General features: G+C 32.4%; 1 protein-coding gene across 1 annotated transcript; it reads left to right on the top strand.

Moving 5' to 3' along the window:
• The first annotated feature begins 21,669 nt into the window (after positions 1-21,669).
• Positions 21,670-22,609, top strand: LOC114375781 (dirigent protein 24-like). Its single transcript, XM_028333638.1, has one exon. The coding sequence runs from the start codon at positions 21,738-21,740 to the stop codon at positions 22,455-22,457; it is 720 nt and encodes a 239-aa protein (XP_028189439.1). The 5' UTR covers positions 21,670-21,737; the 3' UTR covers positions 22,458-22,609.
• The last annotated feature ends 3,886 nt before the right edge of the window (positions 22,610-26,495 follow it).

The following is a 26,495-nucleotide window of genomic DNA, read 5'->3' as shown; positions in this document are numbered from 1 at the left end:
AACTCACATATCTTGAATTAACTGAGTTAAATACTTTGATCTATTAATACAATGTCATCTCATTCTCACAATCACTCTCAAAGAGCAGGGAGTGTTAGTAAATGTGACACGAAGGTCCCATTGTTGGAGGCTTCAGTTTGCTCTTTTTCTTTTTGTCAATATTGTACATTTCTACATTCCCTACTAGTAACGAAATGATGAGGGCATAGTTCACTTTTATGGTTGCCTAGTCCTGCTCAAATTTTGACGGTGGTGGGGCTACTCCACGCCGTGTGTTGTATCTTCCATTTGCTTTAATTTGGATTTCTACTTTCTCTAACCAATTTATGAGACAGAAGGTACCATGTAGAAGCCAAGAGAAATTCTATTCACTATGTGCATGACTTCGGTAGTTTATTACTTTCCTCATCGTATTGTTTGCTTGCTTTAATTTCTTTGAATAAATAGTGGACCGCTGGAAAAAGAAAATACTATAATTAAGAAGTTGAAAAGCAAACAATTATGTTCAAATTATTGGCATTGTAATGAAGTTTTCAGCAAGGAAAATTTGTATATTGGATCGGAGCACCATCCCTCGTGGAAGTAGAGGAAGTTTTGGATTTCGGATCTATTGATACTTGACCGTGATATGGATTATTCATTAAAGTTAATGTTTGAGGCTCGTAAAATAGTTCTCGTGGCATTAATAGAATATATATACGCTTGTGCTAGAGCCTTTATGATTTCCATATTATATAATAACATCGACTAATTCTAGGAAAAAAAGATGTAGTTCTTAGGTGAATACTCGGAGAAGTTTTTACTTTTTACATTTCAAAATTTTCATCTTCTTTCTAATGTGTGAAGTTACTAAGAAATACTGGTTTTGTAGGCCTTTGATCTGTGTAAACAGTGGTCGTTTAAATTTGCATCACTTTGAAATGATTCTAAGGTTTAAATATTTTTGTACTTGTAATTTAGTTTTGTTAAAATGTTATTTAAACCGTTTTAATGATAAAAAAATAAACAAAGTTTTTAAGGACTAAAATTAAATTTTTTATAAGGATGAAAAATAAAAAGTAAAAAATTGAAAATGTATTTAAACATTTATCTAATTAATTATTTAACCATAGTAGCACCATGATAACTAATGTAGTACTATCCAACACAAACAGATCATACCATAAGTTTGTATATATCATGCTAAGTTTTTTTTAAAGGGATGTTCATAGGTTAGATTACATTGGATTTGACTAAATTTATGATCTAATCCAATCAAATTTAAATAAATTAACTTGGATTTAGTTTTTGAATTATTTTGTTGTAAAACCCAAATCAAACCAACTTATTTACAAAAATGTTGGTTTAAATTGGGTCAATAGATAAAAATATTTAAATTTATTAATTTTTAAAAGCTAAAATTTAATGTCTAGATTCGGGTACAGATCATGTGAAAAACATACTAATATTGCAAACCATTAAAGTAAAAAAGGGGATGTCGTGTGATTGAAATTGAAAAAAAAAAAAAAAACCAGATTAGATGTTGTTTGGTAATCACCTTGTACACTAGAGAGCAAGGAAGAGATGTATCAAAGGTTGGATGGAATGTCCCATCATATGGTGTAGTTGCCACAGAAAAGAGAGGGGAACCCATATCCTAATATTTGAAAGCATGCGTGAACACCATCTATCTCGTGACTGTGTGAATGAACGTGCGTCTTGTAACATGTAATGTGTTGCCACTCAAGCCATTGTCATAACCAGTAGTAAATGGATGATTTTTTCTTGGACCCAACAATTATAGCTCGACATTGATACTACTGCCGGTTCATTTGGAAGAAATGAAAAGAAAAAGAAACAAAATAGAGAAAAAAGAAAACATGGATAACGATATCTTATCCTTTGTTTGATTAGAAAGAAATTAAAAATAAAATAAGAAGATTAGTTAGACTTCTAAAAATAAAAATTTCTAATTTTTTTCTCCTCTCTCGTTTTATTTTCCTTGGATACCATAAACCTCGATCATGAAAATTCGTGGATTATTCACGGTAATTTCCGTAACCACGCGCCCAAGGAAACTTGTTATCTGACCATTGGAAACTTTGTGATAACAATATAGTTAATAATAATAATTAAATATAAGACAAGTCATAAGTAAGCATCATGTCCCTGCAAAAGTAATTTCCTTTTGGGTTGAAATGAATATTAGTCTTTCTGAGGAAAAATAAATACGAATAAAATGCAGCGTTGATGGAAAATCCTTTCCGCCAAGCAGAAAGTACAAAAAGGCCAACCAGCACGATCCCAATGAAACGGTTTTATTAGTGTTTTATATGCAATCAAATAAGAAAAAAAAAACGAAAGATGAAAATGACAGATTGAAGAAAAGAGTAAGACTAATGAAAACGTTAATCAATTTCATATCTACATGACTACATGTGATCTAAAGTTTTTTTGTTGGGTTCTCCTCCTTTACGAGACATGGAGTTATAATTTATGAATTAAATTCATCTGCTTTGAACATTCTCTAGAGCTTGAAATTGATAGCCATTTTATTTAAAAAAAACCTCATGAAATCATCGACATTTTGGCACTTAGCCAGAGAGCTAAGCAAACTACTATTTAACTTTAACCAAATCCAATTTTACTTTTCCAGGAGGTGAATTGACCTGGTTTCTATTGTGTAATGAAGCTGCTTACATATTATAAGATGAAAAAAGTCTGTTTGAAATGTGCTTTATCGCTCGGCTTTAATTTTTTTTAAATACATAAAAAATAATTAATTATTTCTCTATAAAAAATTAAATTAAGCTAGCGTTTCGAAGAAAAAAACTTAATTTTTTTTAAGCTTACATCATGATATTTGTACTTATACACGTGTTTGGATGACTTTCTAGCTAGAAATAACTTATAGCCTCTCAATAAGTTTTTTTTTTTTTAACTTATTACTATAAGCTATTATAAGTTTATGGGAGCATCTTTGCAAATAGGACTTAATTTTGTCCCAGTATTTGAATCCCACATTACAACAATAAAATAAAAGAAAACACCACTTTCAATTGAGTAATGAGTTTTACACTTCATTTTATTAGATCAAACACCTTATTTTTCAAATACCTAATTAACACTCATGATTTTTTTTATTTCTCTTCCAATTAGATCGTATTATCTATAATAATTATATTTTTCTCTCTTTTATCTTTATTTCACTTAAGTGTTAAATAGTTCAAGCACATGCTTTCATGTTAAGCAAACATTTTTTGGTAAAAATATTAGGCATACTAACCTAAAAAGCTTAATGTAAATATGGCCCAATCACCCATACAAAATACATGATCATGTCGATAACGGCTAAACATGAGTCGTTTTTGATAATAAAAATATAATGAAAATATCCTTAAAAATGATTATTTAGCAGCTATTCATGCTTAATTGTTAAGAATTGATGTTTTTCCTATTCATGACTTGTAGATATAAAAAGGAGTGATTAAAAGCCTAAAAGATGAAGAAAATAAGTAAAAAGTTGAAAAAAGGTCTAGCCCAAAATGCCCTCAACGCACAAACAAGCATTCGCGTTAAGCGAGAAAGAGTCACGCTAAGCGCAAATACAGATACCTGTGCTAAGCGTGAATACAAATATCCGTGCTAAGCGAGCAGATCGCACAAGCACGCATGCCCAAGCCCACTCCAACAACTATAAAAAGAAAGTCAAGCTAGGGAGAAAAGACACACCAAATCTTAGGGCACTCTAATACACACTCAAAGTCTCAGAACTCTCTCTCAGGGAATTCTTTCTTCTCATTCATCATTTTCTATTCCTTTTTTCAATCCCTTCTCCCCCATCAGTTCCTATACCCCTTTTCTAGTGTAAGGCCCCTTATGGCAATGAGAGACTAAACCCTTAGTTAGGGTTTGACAGGCCTAAAAAGGCAAAAGATGTATTATACACTTCATATTTATCAATACAACAAGTGTTTTCTTTTATATTATCCTTTCTTACTTTTAATTTCATGCATTTTCATCCTTGCATCATCTTTGGGAGTTAGGTGCTCAACAAAGGGCAATCCTATATAGAAATACAAGGAAGTTCTTGCATGCATCAATTTTAGGAATTAGTCGTTTGACAGAGGGTAATTTCTAATAGAACTAAAAGGAAGATGTATGTTAATAAAATCATTGCTAGGCATATAGTGATTGCATTATGTCCATGTATCAAAGCAAACATTTAGAATTAGAACTTCATGCATTTTATCTATTGAATCTTTGCAAAGACATTTGAGAGATAGATAGGTAAAAGAGACTTGTCATTGTGAGACATTAGGAGTAAGTATTCTAATAGATGTGGGTAGGAAAAAATCACCTAATTGATAAAGAAAAATCTCAATCAATACATTTTAGGCAAATAAGACATGTTAGATCCTAACATTCGCATCTCATTGAATTTCCTATTAATTCTTGTCTTCTATTATTTCCTTTGTCTACTAATATCTATTATTATTTAGTTAGTTCTTTTTACTCATCTTTTACCTCATCTTATCTTTTCCTCTTATAAAATTAGAAATTATGTAACGTAAGTACAAAACAAAGTCTGTATGAAGATCAACATTCGGATTTTCGAGTCTTTACTACTTAGATATTTGGTACACTTATCAAACTGTTAACACATGTATACGGTCTCAATGACATATCCAGAACTTTTTGTATGATTGGATTGTTTTTTTTATTTATTATTTATTTAATTGAGTTAACCTTGTATTTCCATCCATAATACTTTTTGCTTATAAAAAAATGTTAATATCACATATCTTAATTTATACTTAAAAAGGCTTCACACTATCTCAATTCTCACGCCACACCCAACTTTTTTTTCTTCTTAAATAATTATAGAAAATAAGCTAACTTTATCCTCACTTGGGAGCTAGGACACACAGACTTGGGGTTAAGATGCAATCGTAGGATACATGTACAGCATTAGCAACTCCACTACCGAGAGCAGTTTCGGTAATCAACAACTCCAATAGTTTAATTAATCTCAAATAATCAATGCATTTGTATATATCTGCCACAATCCTTTATACAATCCAATCTCCCCTATAAAACTATAGTCTTACAAGTCCATCCTTCTTCAAAGCAACCAACTAGATATCATTTTCCCCTTTCTTTATTCAAAGCCAACGTATGAATCCCCGCTAACTTACAGAAAAAGGCAAAATGGCCATAAAGCTTCCCTTCACATATTTTTCCATGAAAACCGTAATACTCCACTTCTCCCTCTTTGGCATCACCCTAAGGCACATGGTCCTGAGGGGAATGCTCTAGAACCTACAATCACATTTTTCATGCATGACATCATTGGTGGATCAGCTTCAAAAGGATGGTGGCTGGCACCATTGTAAACACTGATCAAACCAATAACCTTCCTTTCTCAAAACCCAATAATAGGTTCTTCCCATTCAAAGGTGCCCCATTAGTTGATGCTAGCACCGGCAGTGGTACTAATCCTACACACAAGCACCACGGTGATAAAAAACATTGACAAAAACAAGGTTGTTTATTCACCAGGTCCAGGAGCAACACCAGAGAACTTTTTGTTTGGAAGAATAACAGTAATTGATGATGAAATTACAAAAGGGCTTGAATTGGGGTCAGAGGCTTATCAATAAACAAAAGATTAGAGAGAGGAGAGTAACAGAATAGAAATGCAAAAGGAAATAACATAGAGAAATAGGTTCATTTCGGTTTTATGCTGACACCACCATTACTCCAAAGCTGCCTTAATACAAGTGTTCTGGGCCAAGTTCTCCTCTGAATGGTCCAATTAAGGCCTTTTCTTTTTGCACCGTGTAGATTTGTTCTACACCCAACACTTTTTTGAATTTTCTAAAATGATCTCTACTAATAAACATTCGGATTTGTAATCCGTAAGAGGCCCATATTATATTAAAAATATATTTTATGAAATAATTTAAAATTAATAGCCCATGCAAATCTCGAACATGTGACTTTCGCATTATTAGCACAACGTTTTAACCAACTGATCTAATAGACTAATTATGCTGAAAAATAATTATCATCGATATATACACCACTAAAATTTATAATGCACATTTAATACACATATAAGTTTGCATAATAAATTTTATAACAATTAATTTTGATCTAATAATGTATTTTTTTACATATATAAATTTTTATTAAATCTATATGTAAACTTATATTTAAAATTTATATATGTAAAAAAATATTATTAGAGTAAAATTAATTGTTATAAAATTTATTATATAAACTTATATGTGTATTAAATATATATTAGAAATTTTAATAGCATATATATCAATGTTAATTTTTTAACATAATTGACATATTAGCTTAATTGGTTAAAGTGTCGTGTTAATAACGCGAAAGTCATAGGTTCAATAACCAATCCGTAAGAGATTCATAAGTTTCTTACAAATTGGTGAGAAACTTACTTACGAATTATGAATTCATATGTTTATTAATAGAGATAATTTAAAAAAATTCAAAAAAGTATTAACGGTGCATTCCAATTAATCATCCTAATCATCCTAATGAAACAAAGAATAGGCCCAAATACCCTCATCATATCTATGAAGCATTACAGGCCTGGGTCCTCAATTTAATTACTGTATAATTTTATTTCACTATTTTTCAAACCAAAAAAAGAAAAATGGACTTGACGATGGAATCCATGGATCATTATTACGTGAGTACGTAGTAGCACAACACAAAATTCCCGCCCACATGAACTAACTGCTCCACGTCATTTTGCCCTAAATGTCCATGCACACATAAGTACTACTACTATATATTATGAGAAGAAAGCTGGTTGTGTGTGAAGGGTCAGATTTAATTTGGTGATCAGGGAAAGTAATACAAGCCGTGTGCTGAAGGGTATCCAATGCCTCTTCTTTTCCCTTTCAAGACCAAATCAAAGAGTAGTGTATGGACAACACGTACCCTAGTGGAACTTTTTGACTTCAATCCAACTAGTCCGCTTACATATATAGGCATACAGCATACTGCTTAATTGGTCTACATACTTGATACTAGTTGTAATTAATGTGAGGGGGTAAATTATGATAGCTAGTGTGACTTTTTTGTTTCAATTTCCCTCTAATATGTAATGCTTGCTTCTTCACGGGGATAATTGGTGACAATTTGTGAGTCAGGATGCGCAGGATCGAACTTGGTTTTATTGTTTTTAATAGAAATACTTGGCACGGCGAGCTGGTGCCCATCAAGAAATTTCTTTGATGAAGGAAACAAAAGAAACAATGGACCACGTACCCTAGAATGGTAATGACATACCCATTTCATCCCAGAAAACAAATAACACACCCATGGAAAAAAAAAATAATACACAAACACTTCATTATTTTAAATACTTCTTCAATATTTCATATTTCTTTTTATTTTTTTTATCACATTATAAATCCCATCCTACTTGTATTCTTCTTATTTTTCTCTCCTTTTGTTTAGGTGTCAACTAGCACATTGGATATTCATGTAACATTTAAAAAAAAAAAATCACACGCATACATACAGCTAACACTTCTCACTTCTCACAAGGCATCATTTCATTCAATTTTCATTTTCTCTCTGATTCTACACACATACTGGTACATATCGCACGTCTTCCTCACCATATATAAATACACCCACCCATTCTGATTAACCCTAAAACCATCTCTCTCAACAAACCTAGCCTCATTCACAGCACACACGGATTTTTCTCTCTCACTAACCTCTTACACTTGATCAACCAATGATCGAGAACACACACCCCACACATTACCCATTGATACCTCACTTAATTTCCTCGGACTCTCTCAACAATAATAACACCTAGCACACACATTTCAGCATTCCTCACCCTTTTCTGTTTTGCTCTGGTTGGTTCCGTCACTATATATCATCCCTAAACCCTAGCTTCCTCCCTCCATTATACTGCTAATTTTGCATCAACTATTTTGTTGGTTAGCAAAACAAGTGCCTATATATATATACACACACATATGGAACACTCTAAACATATTCATTAATTATTCTTCACCTCCAAATTAAACAGCACATACATATAAGCTTTAAGAATTTTCAGTTATTGGAGATCCGCGAGCATGTTCAGGGTCTGCATCAGCGCCGACCACTGTGTCCCTTGTTTGAGGCTCAAATCGATGACATGTAGGGGTGGGAATAGGTCAGGCCAGACCAGACTTTGAAAGACGTGAGCCTAGCCTACGATGAATCTTTGAGGCATGACCTATAACTTATCAAAGACTTTTAATTTTGGCTCGGCCTGTCCTGATAGCCTTTTTAAAAGCTTTAAGAATCTTCACAATAAATATTTAATATTTTATGGAATAGAAACGTAATAGAAAAGTTAAAGAAAAAAGAAAGTCAATCAAAATAATGAGAAATATAAAATGGCACATGACTCACACCTAAATTATAATTAAAGTCTTTGATTATAGGAATAGAAGTTATGGAGAAGTAATGTGTAATCAAAGTCTGATAATTTTTTTAAAAAAATAATTGTATCAAAAAAATAATATTATATATTGGTACCCAAAAAAGGCTGGCCTATTAGGCTTATAAGACTTTTTAATAAGTCTAAGTCTGGTTTATTTAATTTAATAGGCTTTTAAAAAAGCTTGAGCCTAACCTTTGAATTAAATAGGTCAGTTCAGGTCAGGCTTTATGTAGGCCAGGTCGTAGGTTCCTGTAGGCCGACCTGACCTATTCCCACCTTTAATGACATGGACTCTCCCGGTCGGCGCCAGAAGTGCAAGTGGCAGAGGCTTCTAGAATCGCCTGCTTGGCGTTTTTATTTTGTTTTTATTTTATTTTTCTTACATGTTTTTTTAACAGAAAAATTAAATTTATTAAAAAAAGTTGAAATGAGTACAATGTACCAAGTCACGCACCAAGCTTTTTGTTTTTCTTGCACATTGTCTTGGAATGGAAATCTAATATAATAAGTTGTTTTATGATTATTTTTTGGGTATGCATTATAAACATATGACCTACGTACGTTTTCATTATATATATATATATATATATCAGGCAGATTTATTTACGATGACAATTTAACAGTTCATATTCTAGGAAGAATTAAATAAAAAATGTACTTTCATAAAAAGTACTTCGCTTGTTCTGGGACATCATATTAGTCGCGTAAATTATTTGTATAAGTATTAAAAATGTTATTAATTTTATATCTTTGTGTTGGGCTGTGACTAAAATCTATATAAAAGTTTATTCTGTTATTTTTTCTGTTTTGTCCTCTGCTTATATAAGACAAGGATGCCCTATATTCTTTTGAATAAGCTTCCACTTGTATACTGCATTAGTAATAAACAGCTTTCTGTTTTCCCTCCCGTGGATGTAGCCTTGATCAAAGGTGAACCACGTAAATCTGTGTGTTCTTTCTCTCTTCTACTTTTCTTTCATTTGGCTTCAATCTGTGTGTGTGACATTTCTGTTCCGCTACATCTACTACTGCTGTTCTTGCTTGTTCTTCATCACTTTCATAACAAACTGGTATCAAGAGCTCAAGTTGCGATCAAGGGAATTCAAGATTCTTGTCTAAATACAAAGATCAAGCTGTGGGAGTCTTTCTTCTGGTTCTTTCGCTGCTTCACTATGATCAAGAACACTCAAGAAATCATGTCAAACACAATCAGGATTGAGAAATTCAATGGAAAGAACAACTTCAATCTGTGGCGCATCAAGATGTGTGCTTTGTTGAAGGAACAACGTGTTTGGGCTCCTGTTGCTTCTGCATCTGTGAAGAAAGAAATGGCTTCTGAATCAAAAGAAAAGACCTCTGTTTCAAAGACTGAAGAACTTGCAGGACAAGAAGAAAAAGCTCACTCACTAATCTTGCTTTCTTTGTCTGATGAAGTTTTATATGAAGTTGCAAATGAAGAAACTGCAAGTGGCTTATGGCTCAAGTTGGAAAAGATGTATATGACTAAGTCAATCTGCAACAAGCTCTTCTTGAAGAGGTGTCTGTTTGGTCTACACATGAAAGAAGGTACATCTCTTAAGGATCATCTTGATGAATTGAATTCTATTTTGATGGAATTAAGAGATATAAATGTTAAAATAGAGGATGAAGATGCTGCCATGATTCTGTTAGCCTCTCTACCACCGTCATATGAGAGCTTTGTCAATTCTCTTAGTGTTGGTAAGGAATGTGTCACCATGGAGGAGGTGAAATCCAACTTATACTCAAGGGAACTTTGATCTAAAGCACCTGGAAATTCTGAAGAATCAAATGGATCTGGTCTTGTTATCTCTAACTCCATCAAGAAAAAGGTGTTTAAAGGAAAGAAGAAGACTCATGTCAATCCAAAGGATATCTGTAACTATTGCAAGGAGCCAGGTCGTTGGAAGAAAGATTGTCCTAAGAAAAAGGGCAAGCCATTTGCTGTTGTTGCCAAGGAAGGTTCCACATCTAAAAATGAGCTTGTTCTCTCAATTGCTGATCATCACCAACATTCTAAAAATCAGTGGATATTAGACTCTGGCTGTTCCTTTCATATGTGTTCTAACAAAACCTGGTTTGACACCTATGAAGAGAAATCAGGTGGAAATGTCTTCATGGGAAATGATTTCTCATGCAAGACAATTGGAATTGGCACAATAAAAATCAAGATGCATGATGAAATTATCCAAACACTCACTGAAGTTGGGCATGTTCCAGAGCTGAAGAATAATCTAATCTCCATAGGTATTATGGATGGAAAGGGGTTCAAATGCAGCAGTGAAAATGGGGTCATGAAAATTTAGAAAGGCTCTACAATAGTGATGAAGGGTATAAAGAGGGGTCATCTCTATATACTTCAAGGTACAACATGTATTGATGATGGTCTAGTAGCTGTTGCATCAAGATCAAATAAGAGCATACCTAACTTAACTCAATTGTGGCACATGAGTCTATGTCATATGAGTGAAAAAGATATGATGATACTTCAAAAACAGCAGCTGTTGGGAAATAAAAAACTGGATGAACTTAAATTCTGTGAACATTGTGTTTTCGGCAAGCAACATAGGATCAAATTTCCTAAAGCAATTCACACCACCAAAGGAACTCTTAATTACATTCATGTTGACTGCTGGGGGCCTGCAAGAGTACCTTTACTAGGTGGTGGAAGATATTTTCTGTCCATAATTGATGACTACTCAAGAATGACATGGATCTACATCATGAGTCAGAAGAGTCAAGCTTTCAAATGCTTCAAAGAATGGAAAGCACTGATTGAAAAACAAACTGAAAGGAAAGTTAAAAGACTCAGAACTGATAATGGCTTAGAGTTTTGCTCAACAGAATTTAACAAATTCTGCATAGATGAAGGGATTGTTAGACAGCTTTCTGTTAGGAACACTCCTCAGCAAAATGGAGTTGCTGAACAAATGAACAGAACACTCTTAGAAAGAACAAGATGTTTGTTATCCAATGCTGGTCTCAATAGAAGTTTTTAGGGAGAAGCTATCAATACAACTTGTTTTCTGATCAATAGAACATCCTCTACTGCTATAGGACTTAAAAATCCTATTGAAATCTGGAATGGCAAAACAGAAAACTACTCAAACCTAAGACTATTTGGCTGCAATGCTTATTATCATGTCAATGAAGGAAAACTGGTACCTAGATCAAGAAAGGGTCTGCTCATGGGTTATGGTGATGGGGTGAAAGGCTATGGGATCTGGTCACCCTCGGAAAAGAAAGTTCTTCTCAGCAGAGATGCAATTTTTAATGAATCATATATGTTTCATCCCAAGCTTGAGGTTCCAATTGCTAGAACATAGAGCTGCCATTCTCCTCAAGAAAAAAGATGTAGAATCTATAACCAAAGACTCAGAAAAAAGGGGTCATTCCGAAACATCTCCCGTGGTTCTTCAAGAAGGTGAGAAATCAGAAGATTCTAATGCAAATGAGTCTCATTTGGCTGCAGAACCTAATCCTCCACAACTCAATTCTGGAATCAATCAGAGACCAAAAAGGGTCACTAAACCTCCTGAAAGATATGGTTTTGAAGACATGACTGCCTATGCATTACATGCAGCTGAAGAAATAGATTCAAATGAACCTGCCACCTACAAAGAAGCTATCAATCATCCTGAAGCCGAAATTGGTTGTTAGCTATGAAAGAGGAAATGGAATCTTTATATAAGAATCAGACTTGGAAACTTGTTGAACTACCTAAAGGAAGACATGTGGTAGGCTGCAAGTGCATATTCAAGAGGAAGCTTGGTCTTTCAGAAAAGGAAGGGATAAGATACAAGGCTAGGTTAGTTGCCAAGGGATTCATCCAGAAAGAAGGAGTAGATTTCAACGAAATTTTTTCACCTATGGTCAGACATACATCCATCAGGGTTTTGCTTGCTATTGTGGCAAACCAAGATTTGGAACTTGAACAGCTTGATGTCAAGATTGACTTTCTCCATGGAAGATTGGAAGAAAATATTCTAATGAAACAGCTTGAAGGGTTTGAAGTTCAATGAAAAGAAAAGTATGTTTGCCAACTATAGAGGTCCTTGTATGGTTTGAAACAATCTCCAAGGCAATGGTACATGAGGTTTGACAACTTTAACACCAGCCAAGGATTCAAGAGAAGTCTCTATGACTGCTGTGTTTATCACAACAAGGTCGAGGATGGATCAATGATCTATCTTCTACTCTATGTAGATGACATGCTTATTGCAGCAAAAAGCATGTGTGATATACAAAATCTGAAGATAGTCCTGAATGGTGAATTTGATATGAAAGATCTAGGGGCTGCGAAGAAAATCTTAGGAATGGAAATCTATAGGGACAGAACTCAGAAAAGGCTATTTGTGTCTCAAAAGGATTACTTGTGAGGTTTGGAATGGCTGATTCTAAACCTATCAACACTCCCCTTTCAGAAAAAGAGAAGTTGTCTGTTGTGATACAGGTTCAAGCTCAGGCTGATCATGACTATATGTCAAAGGTTCCATACTCAAATGTTGTTGGCAGTCTCATGTATGCCATGGTCTGCGCCAGACCTGACCTTGCTCTGTTAGCATGGTCAGTAGGTTCTTAAACCAACCTCAGAAGGAACATTGGAAGGCTGTGAAGAGAATTTTCAGATATCTTAAAGGGACTGCAGATGTAGGTTTGATCTATGGATCTCACTCAGATTGCTGCCTCATTGGCTATCCTGATGCAGATTTTGCTACTGATCTTGTTAAAAGAAGGTCCCTAACAGGGTATGCTTACAACCTTGGTGGCTGCTTGGTGAGTTGGAAGACAACACTTCAACTTTCTATTGCCCTCTTAACTATTGAAGCTGAATATATGGCTCTTACTGAAGCTGCAAAGGAAAGAATTTGGCTAAGAGGTCTGATAAATGATCTCGAAATTAATCAAGAATATGCTAACATCTATTATGATAGCCTTAGTGCTATATGCTTGGCCAATGATCAGGTTCATCATGATAGAACCAAGCATATAGATATTAGATATCACTTCATTCGGTCAGAAAGAAGAATCAAGGTTCATAAGATCAGCACTCTGCACAATCCTGCTGATATGTTCACAAAGCCAGCTCCAAAGAGCAAGTTTGATCACTGCTTAAGCTTGCTCAATGTTGATTGTTGGGGTTGAGTTCATATATGTTTGGAGGGTGCAGTTTCTGTCTTATATGGATGTTAGTTCAAGGTGGTGAATTGTTAGGCTGTGACTAAAATCCATATGGAAGTTTATTCTGTTATTTTTTCTGTTTTGTCCTCTGCTTATATAAGACAAGGATGCCCTGTATTTTTTGAATAAGCTTCCACTTGTATACTGCATTAGTAATAAATAGCTTTCTGTTTTCCCTCCCGTGGATGTAGCCTTGATCAAAGGTGAACCACGTAAATATGTGTGCTCTTTCTTTCTTTTACTTCTCTTTCATTTGGCTTCAATCTGTGTGTATGACATTTCTGTTCCGTTGCATCTACTGCTGTTATTCTTGCTTGTTCTTCATCACTTCCATAACACTTTGAAATACTATAATTACATTTAATGAAATGATGATCCTCTTATTACTAATTATTTAATTCAACTTAAGTTATTAAGGGGGTGTTTGGTTTGGTTGTTTTCTGTTTTCATTTTCACTGAAAACAGAAAACGGTGATGAAAATGTGTTTGGTTGGATTTTTGAAAACATTTTCAGTGAAAATGAAAACAAGAAACAACCAAAAAATGAAAACAATAAATTCTCGTTTTCAGTATTTTCAGTTGAAAACAGAAACCTCATTTCGGGTAAAATGAAATTACGGTGGCAATGAATGTAATTGTAAGCAAATTTAAAAATAAAAAAGACAAGAAGTCGATATATCATAAATTTTTAGTATTTTTATTTTATGAAAATAAAAAATAAAAAGTCAAACCAAACATGTTTTCAAAATTCTAATCTTTTGAAAATGAAAACAGAAAATGAAAATGCAAACCAAACACATCCTAATTAACTAGCATGATTATCGATCCTTGGAATACACGAGTTAGCTAGGTAAAAATAATAAAGTTATTTATGTTCAAATATATATATATATATATATATATATTAAAATGATTTGATATCAATAAACCAAAAAAATGAATGAATTAATAACTTTTTTCCTTAATTAAATACAAATAAGTTAAGTAAAATTAAAATGTAAAGTTTCATGAAATATCAATTTTTTATTTTATTTTTATAAGCAAAGGAAATCTCATCAATGAAAGAAAAAACCGAATGACAACATATATGAAATGCTGCTTTCAGCATAAGACATACAAAGAATCTATAGTTTAGGACAATGAAAGCATAATGCCCCCACCAACTAAAAAACACAGAGTATGTCGGTTTTAATATCCAGACATACCACAAATATATTATACAAAACATGAGACCTACACATCTGATGCCTTCCTAAGCATAGAGAAATTAAAGGAACATAGCTTCCTCCCTGTTACATGACACACTAGCAGCAAATAAACAAAGTTCGATGTGACAAAATGAGAAATTGATAAGAAATATACTCCCTGTATGTTCTATACCACCCAGCAACAGAATCCATCTTGATGGTTTTCATATATATCCACCTGCATATATTGCATCTAAATACAAGTTGAAAAGTTTTCCTCCAAAGAGACATTTCTTCACGCACTCATAAATAGACTAAATCACTACACTAGGCACATGTGAAGAGGAGATACAATTAATCTATAGGACAAGTGCACCAGTCTGAAAATAAGTGACACAAGTTCCCCTTAATTACAACGTGCCATAAACCAAGACCAAGATCTTATATTAATTAGCTAATATAACTACTTTTTTTATTTTCTGTGATTTGGTTATTGGCAGCTGTATGTTGGTCAGCTAGTCACTGACTTTAAATACCTTGTACCATTGTTATTCAAATTAGGAATAGGACTCAAGAGCCAAAAGTTTCTATAGCTTTTTCGTTCTCGTGTGATATTAATCTCTCTCTCTTTTTCTTTTCTTTACGTGTGTGGCAGCTTCACTTTATCATGGTATATAGCTAACACCTCATGAATTAAAAAGTGTATTGAAGGTGATTGTGCATTATTACTTTAAGGCCCTTGCAATTACTAACCGAAGGACTGTTGCTGCTAAAAAGTGGAACCATAGCGTGCTCATAATCTCTTTTATCATTGCATTAGTATATGTACGTGCTTTTTGGACAATATTACATACGAATAGAAATGGTCCCAATTGATAAGTATCTTTTTATTAAATGAGAAACACTTTGAATCAGTTTCCGTATGGCCTGAGACCTGACTCTGAATGTGACATTTCCGATCCATACATTGAATGTTGTCTGCACTCTGCGCGTGATGAAGAGATAATGTGAAGCATTCAATCCATTAATTAACCACATCACATTCATTGTTAACTGGTGAAAGGTAAGGTAATTTGGATTTGGACAGAGAGAAAATAATCTTAATTCTTAAGCAGCTAGCCTAGTACTCCGGTGAGAGAATAAGGTTAATTAATTAAAATTCGAATGACGTACCCCACTACAAATCATGCATGTTGTAATTTTAATTTGAAAGATAGACGCATCCACACATAAGAATGACTCAGGTCATGGTCATGGACGAAAATTAAAATGGACAAACATGGGCATGAAAGTGCCAAAGCAGAGCTGGTTAGTAGATGGAAAGGAATTATGTGTTAGATTACAAGTGAAAGATAAGTCTCACATCTGATAAAAGTGAAAAAGTTGAAAGTATCATATAAATGAGAAAAAGATCAATAACTTGAGTCTTAAGATTTTTAATCTTAATTAAAATGTGGTGTCAAGGTTTTTTATGCCATTGTCTATGACTCATGACCCATAACTGGCATGCAAAAAACAAATGCATGGCATGGAAACTTCCCGGGTGGTTGGATCCATGTTCTTCTTTGCCGGGAAGGATTTGGATATTGATTAATATCTTACATGTAGGGAGGGCTACGTGGTGCAGCATTATCATAGCCGTTGGATTAAACACATAGGTCAACAATCAGGAGAATGGATCACCTTTTTGGAGAGTGGTCCGTTTTGTTTATAAGGTTCTTAAGCTTGAGGATTAATAAACTATATACATGGGCTACTTAAATATATCTTCTTACATATAACTTAATTTTAGTCTAATCTTGGTTCAGCGGAATGTCTTGAATCTAAGTTTGTATTATTTACTAGATAGAGATGATCAAGTTCTTAACTGGGTTTGAGACTTTGAGGATATAGAAATTCAATCTGCCAAATCGCTTTATTAAAAAATCGTACGTGCATGTATATGACAATTGAAGATGGGGAAGAGCTGACATTAATAGGGTGGGTGTTTTTAATAAAATTATGCAAATCAATTTTAATAGTTTGATCATGGATTCCATTTTTTCCCATATGTATGTGTACATGCATGCATGGTCCTCCAATTCAGTCTTGCATGCTCTAGTTTTGAGACACGTATTACTAGTTAGTGGGACTATTTCTGCAAATTAAAATTCCCCACGCTGTAAGAGTTGCCTATTGCTGGAAGGTCATTGCATAGTTATAGCATCCTCGATCCAAATTGAATGCCAGCCTTGGTGTCGGTAGGTAAGGCTTTTTGGACCCTAAAAGTTGAAGCCTAAAACTAAAATTTAATCATATTTATAAAAAAATTTAATATATTTTTCATCACAGTGACAACTATTGATTGAATACTATTTGTTATAAAATATAATTGCAATATAAGTATTTTATCATGGTTTCAAATTTAGTTTTGATCAACAATCATGATACTGTACTTTTTTCCGTAATAAAATATACAACTTAACAGTACAGTTTTAATTCTTAATTTTTCAATCAACTGTTATAATTCTATATATATTTTTCTTAATTTTTTTATTTTAGAATAATTAATTTTTTGGAGATGTATAGTAATCAAGAATTATAAGTTGCTAATTAAGTACTTATAATTTTTTTATAACAATAATAATTTAAAATTACATAAATATAGCCCGTCGTCATGTCCCGATTCCCCTAATGGTGTACATCGAAGTGTGTTTGGATAGAGAATTTTAATTGAGGAAAGTAATTTATCAGAGAATTTAAATTTGTTTAGTCTAAAATTTATTGTTTGGATATTTTTTTTATGAAGAATTTAAATTTTTAGAATTTTAAAACAGAATTTTAAACAACTAAAAAGGTGGAATTTTAATTTCCTTCCAAAAGGTGAGAAATTGAAATTTTCTTCTTGATAGAAGAACCTTCCAAAACGTTTGTGTATTTTCTTTATAACCTTCATCCTTTATTTCACCCGAAAGTTTCCGAAATCCCATTTTCGAACTCGTGACTCTTCCCTCACGCCGATGATCCTCTTCTTCAAGAAATACCTTCTGAGCTCGCAGAGCGTCGATCGGGTGCGGGTGTAGGGGAACACGTAGAACTGCACCCGCCAATCAGGGGAGTAGTTGTCACTGTCTATCACGCGGTGGAGGTGCTTGTCAGCGCGGAAGGCCTGAACCATGCCTTGCGTCGTTGATTAAATGTTGTGGTCGGGTATGATGGTGTTCGTCGTCGTGTCCCGATTTTCCTGCGACTCCCCATGCTCCATCAATATTATTCTCTTTGGAAGCATATCAATCATATCTCCTCTTTTCTTTGCATTCATTTTCTTTCATCCTCACAATTTTAATTTTTTTTTATCCAAACACAATTTTAAAAATAAAAAAAATTCAATTAAAATATTTAAAATTGTTAGAATTTAAAATTTCTTAAAATTTTAATTTTCCTTATCCAAATACACTCTAGGAGTAAAACAATGCCCATCATGTACGAAAGGAGCAATATGCCAATATATGGTAGTCATTAATTAATCTTCATGCTTGAAGGTTAAGGTAAAACAAAAATGTGAGTCCTTAGAGGTAGTCAGGTAGATGAGCTGTAAGCAAAAGAAGGAACACTCAACACTGTACAGATTGATTCTCGTCGCCTATCTTCTTGAAGTTGACATGTTCAATGACCCACATCACATGGCTCTACCAACAAAGGAATCAACGGACACGAGTACAATGAATGAATGGGGTTTAGAGTAACAGAATTAAACTTCAAAATTTTGGTGTTGGTTCTCTATATATATATTCTTTTTCTTTTTTTAATTACAATATCAGTTATTATGTGTATACATTTAAGTTTTGGTTTCAGTATTGATTGCCTTCGGGATTGTTGTTAATTTAATTTTTATTATTTCATCCGGTTCTCACTTTTGTAAATGAAAAAAAAAAAGTAAGTTTAATTTCGTTTCATAAGGTATTAGATTTTGAAATATTGAAATTTAAATAAGTGACAAAAATAAGAATCATTGTTAACAATTCGTAAAAAAAAAAAATAAGAATCATTGTTAACAAAAAGCATAAAACATTATTAAATGAGCAGAATTGGAAAGCAAAAAGAGGACATCATTTTTATTTAAAAACAATTGATCACGTAGTTAGTTGAACACAGTGATCTCCTATTATATAGGGTTCACTCCTCACTTGCAATCATCATATCTCTTAACATTGTTATCATGCATTAAGAGAGCATGCATACATGCCACTCCCATATCATAGCCTCCCTCACCTATTTTCTTTGTTCTAACGCTTTTGATATCTTTCTCTACTCAAAACGCATCTGCATTGATCTTATATGCCTTCCCATGTTTGTTCCCAAAACTGAATTCGAACACCTTAGAAAAACCCAAGCTTTAAGAAGTTTCAGTTATGCATCCTTGATGTTCAGAAAAACCGGCCCATTGTGGTTCACTTCTTGCTCCACGATAGTCACACCCTTGGGCTTCAATTTCTTGACCGTGTCCACGGATCAGTTCATTAATTAATGGGATTTTTTTAATCTTTTTTTGTGTTTTTGTTGTTAATTTTTAGTGTGCGTGTCTGATCGCCATTGTCGATATATTGTACACTGTTGTAACACTCTGTTTAGCATGCATTTTGTATGTTTTGTAAGTGTTGCTAGACATTTTTAATGAATGATCGTTGACAAAAGAAAAAGGGTTTGGCTGAAGCACCGTAAATGATGCTTACCCTATTATAAACTCTTTCAACCTCAATAGCAAGAGGGCCAGAGGGGAGACACAAGATATGGCTTGGCTGATCGACCGCTTTGGTTAAGTGAATGCATTTATGTTGTATAACATATTATTGAATGGGAACAGGAGCATATGAACTTGTATGCTATATAAACATCTTTTTTGTTTTCTTTTCAGTTAGATATGTTGCATTCTTGCTAATTAAGGTTGTAGTATATTGCATTCATGCTTGAATTCAAATTAAGCAGTTTCAACTTCTTAACATGAATGTCACGTAAATGGTTTTGCTTTTATTTATTGTGGTGTTCAAAGGAATGTTCATTGGCTCACAAGTTTGCTTAAAAACTCAGGCTGCCTAATTATTTTTGTGATTCTGATGCAAGGACTATTTTTTTTTTTGACAAAAGAATAAGGATCATGAAAGGATTATGTATGGTAATGGCCGAATATGGCACAATTCATTCTTGCTGTTTTATACCTTCTTAGCATCCGAATATGGCCGAAACGACTAATTAAACATGAAATTTCTGAAGAGCCAAGGTTAGATTGGAGTGTCTTTATATAGGTTGAGTGATGAGGCCATATTGAAGCTCAGATTGCAGGGATTGTTTGCTAGTTTGAGGCACCCAGAAGTAATATAAAGACGATTGAAATGTTGAAGGAGGATTTAGACAAGTGTAGGGATAGAAACCATTACAAAAATTAAAAAAAAAAGAAATTCACATTGTGACCTTATTTGCAAGTACTCATTTAATCTAGCAAAAGATCTCGCATCAAGTAACTTCCACTGCATGCATTATAAATAAGATAGCTAGTGCCATTGCTTCAAATCCTCCTAAACTTTTGGGGGTTATCAGAATTTGTTAAATCCATCAACTGAGGATGCATGTATGAGGATTTACACAACAAAGGTAGTGTTTTGCAGTATTTAATTTCTTCGTTGAAAATTCAAAGGAGATTTAGTAAAAAAAATTGCTCCTGATTGTAAGGTTTTAATTTAATTCATTCTTTTGACAGTGCTATCTTAATAAGCGATTTATTTCTGCATATTAGCAAACGTATTTTACATTAAACAGTTCATAAATAATAATCAATAGAAAACTTAGGACAATGTGAAAAATTCTTAACAAGATTCTGTATCTAATTCTCAAAATAATACGGTGAACAAAAGAGTTGACGACAATTCAACAGGCACTCTTTGTTTCCTTTACCAGCTTTCCCAGTTGAAAAGTCACCAAATGGTGAAGACTTTCACCACACTTTTTCCAATTATCTACAGTTTTTACTTTTTACTGCGGATCGGAAAAGGAAAAGAGGCCTGCTACTGTTTATCACCTGAACGAGTTTGTTGTACTACTTCATCTGTCGCACTAAGTGTTCTTGTCAGGAATATAGAAGTTACCCTTCATGATGGTGGCGTAATGGATGGTGACTCAAGAGATAGTCTAGAGGAACCCCTGTATCATTCAGATTACAGACTATAAACATAGGAACAAATTTCAAAGGAAGAAAACCTTGGAGAGGGGGGACTACAATGTAAAACCAATTAAACTTGATGACTGCATTCATTGATTTTGTTCTTCTGCTTATATTCATACATATGTATTGGAGTCTCATTTTATCTACTACGTAATCATTTAGATGTCATATCAATCTGTTAAAAAATAATAAACTAAAATTGTTAAATTTTAAAAATATAGATGATCAAATGTGAAATAAAAAATTTCAAATGACCAAAATTACACAATTATAAGAGATAAAAATGAATTTAAGCCAAGAATCAATATGTTAATATCACGTATGCCACTTTATATATAAAAGAGGCTTCAAACTGCCTCAAGCGACAAACAAGTTATTTGTTTTAAAATAATTATATAAGATAAACTCTAACTTTATCAACAATTAATTGGGACACACTACCACTTGGGGTTAAGATGCAGTCGTATTATGCTACAGAGCTACTTACTCCACTTCCCAGAGCTGATTCATTTAGCAACAACTCCAATAGTTCAGTTAACTTTGTAACTGCCCGAAATCTGAATCTCCCCTATATAATAAATCTATAATCTTACTAGTCCATCCTTCTCAAAGCAGCCAACTAGACCATTATCCCCTTGCCAATATATATATGAATCCCAGCTAGCTAGCGTACAGAAAAGAAAAAATGGCCAAAAAGCTCACCTTCATAATACTTAACATCTCCCTCTTTGGCATCACCCTAAGGCATATGGTCCTCACTGAGGGGAATGCTCTAGACCCTACAATCACATTTTTCATGCATGACATCATTGGTGGATCAACCCCTTCGGAAAGGATCGTGGCTGGCACCATTGTAAACACTCAAACCAATCACCTTCCTTTCTCAAAACCCAATAACAGGGTCTTACCCTTTAAAGGTGCCATACCATTAGTTGATACTAGCACCGGCAGTGGTACTAATCCTACACACACAAGCACCACGGTGATAAAAAACATTGATAAAAACAAGGTTGTTATCAATAAGAATTCACTAGGTCTAGGAGCAACACCAGAGAACTTTTTGTTTGGAAGAATAACAGTGATTGATGATAAAATTACAAAAGGGCTTGAATTGGGGTCAGAGGTTATTGGTAAAGCACAGGGATTTCATTTGGCTAGTTCATTGGATGGAAGTAGCAAAACCATGGCATTTACTGCATTGTTTCATGATGATGAGGAGGATGCTATTAGTTTCTTTGGTGTACATAGAACCGCTGCACATGAGTCTCATATTGCTGTTGTGGGAGGAACGGGAAAATACATTAACGCAAAAGGATATGCCATAATTGAGACACTTCATTCACCTCAACAGCACACCACAAATGGGGTGGAAACACTTGTTCAGATTACCGTCTACTTATTCTAGATATATATAGCTGTTCTATTCCTTGATATATTGTAGCAATTAGCAAAGATTGGATATTCTTTGTAGTAAAAGAAGAAGCAAATCTCTTTTTTACTAAATGCATGTATAATATCAAATAGTTGCATATCCAATCTTTCAAGAGTTCTAACATAGTTGCATACTTAAAGTTCTACCTTCTAAAATCATTCATAGAAAATATTTTATGCTCTTTATCCATCAAATTCGATGCTTAGACACTAGGCTGCAGGTAATTTTGATGCTTGGTGTGCATCAGATGAATTAAATGGCCAGCATTTGTTCTGCTTTGACTTTGTTATGTTTTAAAAGCTTGGCTTTTCTAGACCGTTGTAATTGCGTGACTTCCATGTATATGATTTTTCATGCTGAGGCGCTGGAAAGAGAAGAGATGGAGGATGCTAAGGCAAAGCATTCCAGTAAATGTCAAAATTACAGGCCAAACCACATGTTCAATTGAACACCTTAGGCAAATTCTTCTTTCTAACTTCATCTAACAATCAACAGTTACTGAAAGGGTGCTAATTTTGAAGCATAATTTTCACGTCACCTTTTCTAAAAAAGATTCCTTCTCTCTTTTTATTGCACCATTCATTTTATGGTACACATCTCTTCCTCTTTTACCTTTTACCTTTTTCCTTGTTATAAAAATTATTGTGAGAAAAATATATCACCTATACATACATGATAAAAATAATAAGTGTTCTTATCAGATTTGGTAAGACCTGTTAAACCTGTCATCGATGATGTTTTTTCTGTAAGTCTCTTCACGAACTAGATGAATACATGCAAATACACTGATGTTCAAGTTAGATATATGCATATGTATGCAAGCAATAGTATTATTTTACCTGAGTCTTATGTGGAAAAAAATTGAATTATTTAATCTCAATCTTCTACTTCTAGATAATGTAAATAGAGATTTTATCTTTCTTTTCATATAATTTATTTCCTAGCTAAGAGAAACACACCCTACAAGAATGGAGTAGATCAGTTATAAAATATATGGATTTAAAATTTTAATATTCATTTTCTTTTCGTCAAAATTTGATTTGATTAAATAAATTATATATACCAGGTTCAAATATAATTGGGAATAATTTGCTATCCTCTTTTATATAATTTTAATTTAATTAAATAAATTATATATTATGTTTTTAATATATAAATATAATTAATTCAAAAATATATAAATATAATTGATAAAAAATAAGTTAAAAAATTAATAATTCAATTATATTTGTAGTTAAATACAAAATTCATAGCATGTGTTCCTGGAAAATTGTGTAGGAAAAAGAAAAAAGAAATTCAATTTTACCGATGAGTTGGAAATGCAAGAATTGAGCAGTGAGATATTAAGCTTAGTTAGGAAATATTTTCCATTCTTGCTTGCCATGAATGATGGCGACATGCGCATGATTTTCGCCAGAGAAACCCTGCCGACCTAGAAGAAGCCGCATTGAAGAAGAGAGAAAAATACAAAATTCATAACACGAGTTCCTACTCTAAGTTTACACATGAATTATGACTTAAAATTAAAAAAAAATATTTAATACTTTGTGAACACGCTGCACCTTCGGTATCTCTATTGTTAACTTTCTTATTATTATATTCAAGGTTGTTAAAAACTCATGCGTGATGCAAGACTTACGGAGGCGATCAGACAGACAGACACACTAGACTTGATTTTTTTATCGTGGGGGTAATTTTTTTTGCATGGGTCCTTTTTAAATTAATTTTTAAAAAAAGTAAATAATAATGTAATGGTAATATTTGTTATGACTTATAACTTTTTTAACTAAAATTGTAAATAATTTTATAATTTTAATTTAATTTTTTTTATTTATGACTTCAAAGTCGAATATGTTTTATTTTTATTTTGTAACTTTAAAGTCGTAATTTTTTTATACAACTTTCAAGTTATTTTGTTTTTTTTACGTTTAAATTTTTTATTTACTTGTATTTTTGTTTATATTTTGCTTTAAATTTTTTGAAAAATTGAAAATAATTTTATTTAAGATTTTTAATTTTCGTTGTTATTAGATTTATTTAATATCTTGTATATATTTTTATATGATTTTATTTAATATGTTATGTATTTTTTAAATATTTTTTATTTTAATTATTTTATGTAATTTTTTAATAATGTGAAATCTAAAATATTTTGTATATTCAATAACATTATTTAAAAATTATATAAATTTTAAATATATAAAATATATAAAATAAAAAATATTAAAAAGTATATAAAATATTTTAAATAAAAAATATTTAAAAATATATATAACATATTAAATAAAATCATATAAAAAATATACCCAAGTAAATTTATATTTTAAATAAAAATATATTAAATAAAATAATATTAAAAAATATAATATATTTTAAATGAAAAACACTAAAAAAATTGAAAACAAAATAAAAAGAAAATACAAGTAAATAAAAAATTCTAAAATTAAAAACTTTAAACGTACGAAAAAACCAAAAATGACTTCAGAGTCTTAGAAAGAAAAAAAAAACAAAACTTACGACTTTGAAGTCATAAGTTAAAAAAAATCATATCCGACTTTGAAATTATAAATAAAACAAAAAAATTGAACTAAAGTCGTAAAATTATTTATGACTTCTATTAAAAAAATTATAAGTCGTAACAGATATTACTAGACTTTTAACTCAAAAGTCGTAACACCTATTACAATTTACTCCTTCTAGGAAATATTTTAAAAAGTACCGCATATGGATAAAACGGTAAAAATTACCCATAGTTGATAAAAATAAAAAATAAAATCCACTAGACTCCGACTTAAAGAGAAAGTATATAATATGGTGTTCTTACTAGATCATAAAAATTATGAGAAATTATAGAACTCATTTTAAGTTTTTAAATATTATACCATTTGAAAAAAAAACATGAAATTCTAAAATTTCATGTGCCATTACAAAATCCACCAAAAGATGGATCAATCAACTAGTACTAATTATACCATGTTGCACCATTGAAAATGCTTTAATGTTTGGTTTGTTGCAGGGACGGATCCACAATTCAACCTAGGGGGCAAAAAAGTCAAATGTTAAATAAATAGTAAATTGTAATAAATAAAATATGTTGTATCTTTTATCTAAGTCGTGCACGAGGTTCTTCCATTTAATAAAATTCGTCAATGATAGAATCTGTATCAAAATTTTCAGCAATCTTTCTCTCAATGTTGGTAATCAAATAATGAGCTATAAATTCATCCTTCATCTTGTTTTTAAGTCTGTTTTTCACAATCTTTATAGGAGAAAATGATCTATCAGTCGTGACAGTTGAAACAGGAAGAGTCAACACCAAACGAATTAACCGATCAATCCGAGGATAAGTCAAATATTTTTTTTTGTTTTCACCAATCCTTGACATTGCTCAGAAATTGTTGATAAATTGAAAAGTGTTAACTTGTTGGCAAGTGTACCAAATTTGTCACAAGTAGTAAAATAATCGAAAGTCTAAGTGTCGAATTCACAAGGACTTTGTTTGTACTTAGATTGATGCAAACCCAAATTAAAAGCAATATATAAAGAATTTAAAATAATAGATAAAGAAAGATAAATATTTAAAGATAAAAATTGAAGAAATAAAATATAAAATATTTAAATTAAAAGATGGAAAAGATTAAAAAATAGAAGATAAAAAAAAGATAAGATAAGAAAAATAAAAGATTAAGATAAAGATAAAAAAAGATAAATTCAAGATATGATAATGTTGGGACCTGTCCTGCCTTACTTGTCCTTGATGTCTCATGATGACAAACCTATTTTACCTATCTATCTCTCAAATGTCTTTACAAAGACTCAATAGATAAAATGCATGAAGTTTTAATTCTAAATGTTTACTTTGACGCATGGGCATATTGCAAAACCTTCATTGTATTTCTATTAAAGATTACTCTCTCTCGAACACCTAACCCTTAAAGATGATGCAAAGATGAATAATACATGAAATTAGAATAAGAAAGGATAATAGGAAAGAAAACACCTGATTGCATT

This window comes from Glycine soja, chromosome 11, assembly GCF_004193775.1.
Source record: "Glycine soja cultivar W05 chromosome 11, ASM419377v2, whole genome shotgun sequence".
Classification (NCBI taxonomy): domain Eukaryota; kingdom Viridiplantae; phylum Streptophyta; class Magnoliopsida; order Fabales; family Fabaceae; genus Glycine; species Glycine soja.
Note: the sequence above shows the minus strand (reverse complement) of the source record. Positions and strands in the feature narration are given on the sequence as shown.

What these genes read in the sequence shown, in the direction of transcription:
- LOC114375781 (XM_028333638.1), top strand. Translation starts at nt 21,738, where the DNA reads ATGGCCAAAAAGCTCACCTTCATAATACTTAACATCTCCCTCTTTGGC.